A 10,352-nucleotide genomic window follows, 5' to 3' on the forward strand; every position below is an offset into this window, starting at 1 on the left:
TTATTTCCAAGCGTGAAAATGGAATATTCGAAAAAAAATTTAACAGCAAAGTTAGCGCTTTTATACAACTGACATGTATGTTTGCTTTGTGTGAATAATGATCTACTTTGTATTTATCAATTACTCTATAATATTTTGCAATGTACTATAAGTATATTTATATTTATATGAATTGGACTGTCAATATATTGCTAAATTATATATATATATAATTTTATATATAATATTTTATATATAATATAATTTTATATATAATATAATATATATATAATTTTATATATATATATATATATATAATATGTATATACGTATAATTATATATTTATATATTACTTTAAATTGATATAGATGGAGAATACACTGGATTCGATCCGCCCATCAGAAAATCCACGAGAAGAAATGTCATATTTGTTTGGTAGAGATCCTAGTATTTTGGCATACAGCCAGAGACCGTTTCCCTCAAAGGATACAAAAAAGAATTTGCTTTCATTGTATGAAGTAGAGGAAGATAATTTTACCAATGAAAACGTATCCGAACATTCAGAATCGCAGACCTTGCAAACTATCAAGGTGTACCTTAGACTCAAACCATTCCCAAAGAAGCTGAAGTTGACAGAGGAGCAGCAAGAGGCTTACAAAATCATAAATTCCACAACTTTGCTCACGAAGCTACCAATATTGGATAATAATGGGAGTTCCAAACAATCCAAAAGTAATGAGACTGTAAAGGGCCGAAAATTTACTTTTTCCCAAACATTTGGGCCAGAGACCACTCAGTTGGAGTTATTTGAGCAAACGGTACAGCAGCAAATGATCGATTTCTTGGCTGGGCAAAATTGTACTATAATGACATATGGTAAGAAATATTCTATAATACATGATATTTGAAAAAAGAATTAAGAACTTTCAAGATTTTATATTATTTATTTCGACAAGCAAAATTGCCTATAAACATACATTCTAAAATTAATATTTATTGAGATATTGATAATTTTCTATATTACCTCTACTTCTCTACAACAGGTGTTCTATATAATTTATTCTCTCCAAGATAAATTTCAAAGAAACTTTGTTGCAAAGAAACACATAATCTGAAATTTATATCTTATGTAACTATTTATAGTCAAATAAATCTTGTAAATTGTCAATCGTTGAAAAATATATCAAACTCTTTAGATGTTTTCATATCCAAAAACTGCTCCAATGTGAAACTTAACGATTAATAAAAAATTAACTAGCAAGTAATATAAAATCATTATAAGGCACCATACTACAAAATTTCTATAATTTTCTCAAAAATCTTTAATTGATATGCTGATGATACAGATTATCTACTATATTTTCAACACTATCTACTTTTAGAACATTATCAAATATTATTAAAAATTTATAATATTTAGAAACTTATTAAAATACACACATATACGTATAAAATGTTTAATGGCAATAACTTAATTTTTGTAGGTACTACAAATTCTGGAAAGTCATATACTTTACAAGGGACTGCTACTTCACCTGGACTTATACCACGTGCACTGGAATTTGTGTTTAACAATATTACAACAAGACCAAATCCATTTTATAAACCTTTGCATTATAGTGATGTGGTCAATCTTAACGCACTTGAACGTGCGCAGGAGCTTGAAGCAAAAACTAAATTGCTAACATTCAGTTCCGTGGATAAACATCAGTACATGAATACTTACAAGGAAATGCAAAAATTGTTACAAGAGGAATCAATTCGTCCCAGTCAATGCTATGACGCTCATTACTCAGTTTGGGTTTCATTTGCTGAAATCTATAATGAAATTGTATACGATTTGTTGTCAAATGAATGCCAGAAAAAGAGAATACCTTTAAAATTGGGAGCGGATTCTAATGGCAGAGCATTTATCAGAGGTTTAAAGACTATTTATGTTAATTCGGCGGCAGAAGCTTACCAAATTTTTATGGCAGGGCAATATAATTTAAAAATAGCCGCAACTGCGTTAAATGCAAAAAGTTCAAGGTCCCATTGTATATTCACAATTATATTGTTAAAATATTATGCAGAAAATTTACCAGATACAGTTGAAGTGAGCACGTACGTATTTTTCTGTTTATCCCTCTTTAACATTTTATATATCACTTTATGATATATTCTCTTTCTGTGGTTATTCTTTTCTCTAAAATATTAAAGTTGAACAATTATATTTATTTGCTTTATACAATTATGAGGAAGAAGCTAAAACTTATTACATTAATTTTTCTACATCATCAGAATTCTAATTAAGAAATTGGATGTTTATATAGGTTTTCGTTTTGCGATCTGGCGGGCTCGGAACGTTTAAAAAAGACATTGAATATCGGGGACCGATTGAAAGAAGCGCAAAATATTAATACTAGTTTGCTGGTATTAAGCAGATGTTTGAAATCTATTCACGAAGGACAATTGACAAGAACGAAGGCAGATACTGTAGGACCATTCAGAGAATCGAAATTAACCAGATTGTTCCAACGAGCGTTATCAGGGAAGGAGCATCTGGCCTTGATAGTTAATGTTAATCCACTGCCAAATCTTTATGTAGAGACCCAGAATGTTCTAAATTTTGCTGCTATCGCAAAAAAAATCATTATAGAAAGAAAGAAACGAATACAGAAGAAATCGAAATCAAGGTTTTCGCAAATAGTCACGCAGAGTATACAAACGGTGACCGATTGGGATACCACAGAATTGGAAAGTTCGGATTGGCAACCTACAGATAGCGTGGAAGAGAATGATTCCGAATACATTACTTCGGAAGAATATATGGATCTTGCAAATGAGAACGAAAGATTGAAAAAGGAGATTGCTCTTTTAAAGAATTCATCTTTAATTCAAGATCTTCAAAGCCGACATGAAATGGCCGAGAAATATATTGCGATGATAAACGAGCTTGAAATGGATTGGAAACGGCGTATAAATGATGTTGAAACCCAACACGAGACCCAACTTGAATGGACTGTGAAACAAGTTGAGGAATTTTACAAGGGAAAGTTGAATCAATTGCATAGGAAGAGAAAAAGACGCAGCGATTGCAGTGATGATAGCGATGAAGACAATGACAATCTTAACTTAACTATTAAAGAAGTAATTAAAGAAAATACACAATTGAGGGAGAAGAATGAAACTTTGAAGCAAACATTAACTGAACTTAAAGTAACGAATGAAACCTTAATTGTAGAAAAGAACAAAGCTTCTTTTGAGTTGGGATTGTCAAAGGAGGACTTGAAAGTAGCGAAAAGTCTTCTAGAAACTGCTCAAAAAGATATCTGCTCTACTCAAAATGGTAATATTTATATAAAGGAAATGACATCACAGTTACTCGCTAAAGAGGAACAAATCAAGAAGCTAAAAGAAATTCTCAATGAAGCAAAAGAAGAGTATATTACAATTACGTCTGATTTAAGACAGAAGGAACTTTGCATTGATGAGCAAGCAAAAATTACAGTAGAAAATGAAGAAAAAATTGAAGATTTAGAACTACATCTTGAACAAGCTAATGTTTGTTTAATGGAAAAGACGAGAATAGTAGAGCTTCTAGAAGAAAAACTAGAACACCAAAATGAAGATAAAATCCTACAGTTGCAAGAAGAAATTGATAAATTAAAGAATGAAAAATTAGCGTTAATTAAATATTATGAAAACAAACCAACCTCAAAAACATCTATTCAAAATGAATATGAGATTATTATAAAAGAAGAACTGATTACTGATGAAATATCGGAAGATTTAAGTATGATTAAAGAAAATACGAAAGGAAGAATGGAAAATGCAAAAGTATCTGTTGATGAAACTAAAGAAATTGATTCGAATAATTTGAATCCTACAGAAGAGACACTTCCTAAACAGATATTAGTGGATACAGGTTGTCAAGTGGATATAACAAATAATAAGGATCACAACGATACTAAAAACAAGTTGGAAAAGAGTACTCAGGCTAGTGTAACAATAACCACGTTAGAAGATACTAGTAACAAAATGTCTCTGTTAAAAGAAGAAGCTGATGAGATTGCGGATGACAGTGCAAAGTTACAATTGGATTCATTGACCACACAAGTTCATGACATTCAAATGCAATACGAACAGAAATGTTTGCAAGTTAAGAAGTTAACAGAAGAATTAAATAATATGAAAGAGACACTGCAGACTTTAAAAGAAGAAAATTACTCGAACAAAATTATTGTTGATGAATATAAGAATTCTGCGGAGGTACTTAAAAAGCAATTAGCACTGACCACGGAAGAGAAACGTGAAATAGAAGAGACTCTGTTGAACTCCAATGCAACTTCCAAACAAAAGATTGCAAACTATGAATGTGAAATTGATCGATTGGAAAAGGATCTCTCAATTGCAAATAATAATGCTCAACAGTATTTGGAGAAACTGGAGACGACTCAAAAAGAGTTAGATAATTATATATTAAAATGTAAACAAGAAGAAGAGACAAATATACGCAAATCAGAACTCGTTTCAATAAAAAAAGAAGATAATGATACAAATAATATAAGTGCCGATCAGTTAGATGAATATACAGAAAAGATATCGCAATTGGAACATAATCTGGAAACTATAGAGAGGCTGAAACATGACATTGATCAATTAAACACAAATTTGGAAACGTGTCAAGTGGAGAAAAACTGTATACAAAAAGCGCTCGACGAGAATAATAAGAAATTGTTGGAATTTGAGAGTCGATTGGAGGAAACAACTTTCAAGGAACAGGAAAAAGATACTGAAATAGCGGCCTTACAAAAAGAACTGAAACGTATGATACAGAAAAGTGAAAATGCAGAGAAAAATGACGATATGATGGAAGCAGAGTTAAAGAGCGCTATAAACGAATTGACACAGACGAAAGAGACGCTTTTCCAAAAGGAGCAGCATTTAAAAGAATTGAAAATACGTTTAGAGAATTCTGAGAGAAATGCGAAGCTATTTAATTTGCTCGAACAGAACGCGAAGGAGCGACAGGTTGATAATGAACGGTTACGAAATCTAAACGACGAACTGAGAACCAACTTGACGCAGAAGGAACGCGAGATGGATGCGTTTATGAAGAATCGAGACGAGACAGTAACCAAGTACGAAGCTTTGGTTAAAAACCAGCAGGAAGAGTTGGATATGCAAAAAAGGGAGGTGATGAGGTACCAAGAACTATTCCGTCGGCAACTTACACCGACGCCGAATAAAGATGATTACAAGAAGTTGCAGAATCGTATAAAAGTACTCCAAGACAGATTGCAGAAGTACGAAATTGATGCGAAGGACAAGAATGATTACGACAGCACATCAGAGGAGGAAGTTTCAGCTCAACGTCAACCGAAACGGCGAGGAAAGAAGACGGTCTTATCTAAACAGGATAATATACCGGTTATAGAGTTGTCTGGATCTGAATCAAAGCGCAACACGAGAAATACCGCTTTGCCACCACCGAAAACGTCAACCGAGAAAAGACGCACTCGCAGGAAGAAGCTGTTCCTTGAAAACGAATCGTTTGCGGAAGTTGAGCCCGCCGTGACGCTACCAACTCGAAATTTGAGGAATCGAAAGAAATGAAAATATATTAAACATACTGTAAATACTTTGTATATGCTTAAGGAAACCTGAAAAGGATAGCGGAGTATAAACGAAAAAAGAAACACAGAAATATGTAATGTAGATCGGAAGTGAGAATTGCTTTTTCTGTAATATGATCAAATAAGTGCGTACATATGCTTGATTACATGTTTATTAAAAAATCACTGTTCTTGATTACATGTTTATGAAAAAATCACTGTTCCCTTTCTTTAATATCATACATTTAGGTATAATAGCATCATACATTTAATATCATTTTATATACAAAAACTTTTATATACAATTGCAACTTTTATATACAAAAAATATACATAATGTTAAAAGATTATATGATATTAATAATAATAGTAAAGTGATTTATGTTCTATTTGTATCAAAAAAATTAATCTGTGCCAGAAGCTATATATAGGAGCTAGGCCTGTTCGTTTTAGCTGAACTTCTTGTACAGTTGTTCATCTTTTTTCTTTTTCTCTCCAACGTGAAAAGAAAAAGAGGAAAAATGAACCGTGCCACAAGTTCAACTAAAACGAACAGACCTAGAGTGGCAGAAAGTGGCACGAGATCCACGAGAGCGACGCAGCGGACGCAGTGATCAGCTGTCATGGCAGTCACGATTCTTGCGGAATAAAAGGGACCAAGTGTTGTTAAAAAATAATCTCCGATGCACTGTACCGGAAGATGATAGCCGACACATCAATTCTTTAACGCGCTTGGTAGCTTAGCCAAAAAATGTTTCGTATTTTTCGGTGTAACCTCCGTAATCGGTTCCCCGAGTTTCTTTATTTAACAACAAATTAGACCTGAATTATTTATGTGAAAGGCTTCGAAACATAAAGGCGAGAAAATATAATCTATATCTACGTTACTCATTAATTTTCTATTAAGATTAAATTTGATTTTTGCGTAGTGACTAAAAGTGTCAAGTTCGAATGGGTGCATGTGTGAAGCTTACTTATACAAAATTTACATTTATGTTCTATAAAGATATATGTACATATTGAAAAAATACTTATGTCTTAATTTTAATTGTATAATAATTAAAATTAAGACATTTTATTATTTCATACATTTTAGGTAAATTTAATGATCCCATGGGTGCGTGATCAAATAGCGGAGGCCTGGCATAATAGAAAGAGTTCAAGGGCAGCTGACAAGCGGTCCTTGGCCCTTTCTTCTGTCAGCACAGGCAATCCTGCAGGCAATAACACCATGCTTACGCCATTACCTACCTCACCTGAAAATTTTTCCATCAACGTCATCAGGTTTGAATTTATGTTTGATATAGTTGTTGAAATTTCAAGAAATAATCCTATTGGGCGTCAATTAACGTCAAATAATTTTATACAGCATAGAGGGAAATGTATTGGATGTTACGGTGAAACCAAATTTCACTGTAGAAAATATTAAGAAAATAGCAGTGGTACATTTTTACGGTCAAGACACAACCAAACCCATCTCACGCTATCGCTTAGTTCATTCGTCCAAATTTAAACAGCTTGCGGATGAAAATTATGTAGATGATGAGGATATTAATGAATATGGTATAATTATTTGCATTAAGCTATATATTTATGAATTTGATATAATTATTGTATTGATGGATTTCTAATTTTGTATTATATGCTTATTGTTTATACATGCCTTTTTTACACAGTAAATAATTTATTATTATAGATGAATTATTATTAGTGGAAATACGATCGACCACCATACAAGAAAATCTTTCAGATGAAGCTCTTAAAGGTCCAAATTTAGAAGCAATAGCTCGAGCTACGAGTGATCTACCTAATCTACAAAATGCACCTAAGCCTGTGCCATCTACAGAATGTCCTGCAGATGTAAATATATATTTCACATGTTTTAAAATTTATACTTTTGTTTATTACGGTATTTCACCTTTATGATTACTCGTAGTTCCAGAATGAAATCCGTAAGATTTTAATAACCCTTGTAGAAGCGTCTGCAAAGATCTTAATGTATAGTCCCGATGCTGAAAAATTATATGACGTTATTAAGGAGAAACTCGAAGCTAGATGCAAGCCTATTAATGATCCAAAAGTCGTAAAAACTCTTATAGAAATGGGTTACCCTCACAAAAAAGTTCTCAAAGCGTTACGTCTTCGAAAGTAAGTATCAATGTTTTTATCATATATTTAATATTAATATGTATACGCATTGGTAATTCGCGTATAATACTATGAAAATATACCTCTGTTCTAGATCGAATATGACAGAAGCTTTAGAATGGCTCATAGAACATCAAGATGATTCAGATGATGAAGACGATGATTTCTTGTCTGTGGATACAATGACAGATACAAATATTGCAAGTCCTAGTTTCTCAATGGGTGTTAAGAAAAAATTATTAAAAGATGCATGTTTGGAATTGTTTGAAACAGGTAATCCTTGCACAAGATTGAAATGTGCATTATTATTTGAAAGAGAATTAAAATAAAAAATAATACAGTGTACGAAAAAAACATACATATATAAATGTGTTAACTCTAGGAAAACAGGATCAAAAAGAAAAAAATCTGATACATATCGTAGAATTATTATTGCAAAGTTTCCGACAATATAAAAAAATGGAATTTAAACCTAATAAAAGAGCAATGCGGTCGCTTGTAGAAATGGGCTTTGAAGAGAAGAATGTTATAGGAGCACTAAAAATTACTGGAAACGATCAGGCTAATGCTGTAAGTTAATTATTAAAAAGATATATACTTGATGTGGTATCAAGGACAGGATGACCTATTTTATATGTCAAATCTCTTAAACAATACATTTTAAGGAAAAATGTTTCAGATAAAAGTTGGAGGGTTCAAAGAGGGCCAATAGACGATCTTATTAGATTTTGGGTTCAAGGTCCATATTGAGTGGTACATTTTTCTTTAAAATGTATTGTTCAAGATATTTGAGGTGAATTTAAAATGGGTCACCCTTATATTTAAATTATATATTTCTTTATTATATATTATATATATTATATATTATATATTTTCATATTGTTTTACATCTCTCTTTCGATAGTGTGAGTGGTTGTTGGGCGAAAGGCGACGTAGCTTACAAGACTTGGATGAGGGTCTTGAACCTGATGGTCTAATTTATAAAGCAATTATGGCTAATCCTCATATTCAGCTTAGTCTTACAAAACCCAAGATGTTACTCGGTAAGATAAAGCTATAAGAAAATATAATAAACTAAAATAATATGTTTCTTAAAACTTTTTCCTATTTCTTTCAGCATATTTATCAATGATAGAAACACCTGCCTCGGCAAACGTATGGATTAACGACCCTGAAATTTCACCTGTGCTTAGCCAAATATCTAAGACATATCACACCGAAAAACATGCCATCCATATGAATCGTTATACCTAGTATTACGATAAAACTTATTTGAGTCTCTGTAAAATACATATTTTTATATAAATTTATAATTAATTTTCGCGGAGATATCAATCACCGATTAGTAATCAGTTATAATTATTACAATTTTAATTATATATAATTATATTATATATTATAATTACTGCTAGTTAATTATTGTTATAATTATAACTGCCGCTAGTTAAAGAACTATTATCATATTTATGAAAATCTCATGGGATATTCACTCGCAATACGCTATAATATGTAATCAATCACACATCATTTGATTTCCATATACAGTGCAGAGCTTTCGACGTTGTCGACAAATTGCTTGGTGTTGACAATTCTTAGAGAAAGAAAACGTGCTTTAATATATATGAAAACAAAAAATTGTTATTTTAACATGTAATATATAAATTCTTATAATAAAATCGAATTCGTGTCAAATACCTATGCTTTTCCGTTCTCCAAATCGAGAGCTAATCAGACATGTGCTTCTACAGAATTATACAATATGTTGAAATATAAAGTCGCAAAATAAATTTATTATAAATTAAATAGTTCTAAATTTATCTATAACTGTCTTCGTTAAAATAAATAAACGATTTAATTTATCAGTTAATGAGAGAGAAAGAGAGAAGAAATTTGTGTCCTACGCGATTCTACGTATACTTACGCAAAGAATCATTTGTACTTATCGACATTTTTTTAATAGACCAATCACACTCGGTTATTCTTCGAGCTCAAGGAGAATAATCGACTGTGATTGGTCTATTTTCTTACGGCCTTACGATTATTACTAAAACTTTGTTACGTGCAATGGCCTTTAAGCTGGCCACACACACTTTTTCGTAACAGTAACAGTAGGATTTCGACCAATCGCGTTGCTCGATTCGAAAACGTATGTACGGCCGTACGTTCCCGAATCGAGTAACACGATTGGTCGAAATCCTACTGTTACTGTTACGAAAAAGTGTGTGTCCGGGCCCTTAGTGCTGGTTCACAACCTTGCTTTAAAGGATATTTAAGCTCTAAACCGTAAAGGTGCCATTACATGGGAGCGTCCGAGCGTCGAGCGTCAAACACGTGCGCAGGATTCTAAACCGAACAGATTTCAGCGTCTTGACGCTATTCCTATTGCAATGGCGAGTGACGAGGTAAGTAAGTTATGTTCCTGTTTTGGCATATCTTTTGTTGAGATAAGTAATTAAAATATTGTATGTCATAGGCATCAGATATAACGTGCGGTGTGTGCACGGCAACAATTGCGAGTCAAAATATTGAGAGTCACCAATGTGTGCAACAATGGCACAGTATTACCATCTAGTCTGATTTCCAAATATTTTATCCTACGAATGGTATGGCCTATAATTCATTAAATT

At 32.3% G+C, this 10,352-nt stretch overlaps 2 protein-coding genes across 3 annotated transcripts in view; both read left to right on the forward strand.

Moving 5' to 3' along the window:
- The window catches only part of LOC112457140 (kinesin-like protein KIF20B), a 6,757-nt gene extending 1,003 nt beyond the window's left edge, over window positions 1–5,754 (forward strand). The window contains exons 2-4 of the mRNA XM_025020040.1: window positions 349–856; window positions 1,465–2,083; window positions 2,293–5,754. Coding sequence (XP_024875808.1) covers window positions 349–856; window positions 1,465–2,083; window positions 2,293–5,578 — 4,413 coding nt within the window. The 3' untranslated portion in view covers window positions 5,579–5,754. The remainder of the gene's footprint in view (window positions 1–348; window positions 857–1,464; window positions 2,084–2,292) is intronic.
- A 398-nt stretch (window positions 5,755–6,152) lies between these two features.
- On the forward strand, window positions 6,153–9,528 carry LOC112457139 (ubiquitin-associated domain-containing protein 1). Of its 2 annotated transcripts, none has more exons than XR_003041058.1 (9): window positions 6,153–6,435; window positions 6,674–6,861; window positions 6,947–7,140; window positions 7,274–7,437; window positions 7,514–7,725; window positions 7,820–7,998; window positions 8,108–8,295; window positions 8,405–8,518; window positions 8,630–8,721. XR_003041058.1 is itself a non-coding variant. In XM_025020039.1 (9 exons), the coding sequence occupies exons 2-9, from the start codon at window positions 6,683–6,685 to the stop codon at window positions 8,977–8,979; spliced, it is 1,392 nt and encodes a 463-aa protein (XP_024875807.1). In that variant the 5' UTR covers window positions 6,153–6,435; window positions 6,674–6,682; the 3' UTR covers window positions 8,980–9,528. The 2 variants fall into 2 exon arrangements, 1 of the variants encoding a protein (XP_024875807.1); XM_025020039.1 differs by lacking the exon at window positions 8,405–8,518 and adding an exon at window positions 8,843–9,528 and having other exon boundaries at window positions 8,630–8,768.
- Window positions 9,529–10,352: the final 824 nt, after the last annotated feature.

This window comes from Temnothorax curvispinosus, unplaced genomic scaffold (genome assembly GCF_003070985.1).
Source record: "Temnothorax curvispinosus isolate PA1 unplaced genomic scaffold, ASM307098v1 QBEX01007541.1, whole genome shotgun sequence".
Lineage (NCBI taxonomy): Eukaryota > Metazoa > Arthropoda > Insecta > Hymenoptera > Formicidae > Temnothorax > Temnothorax curvispinosus.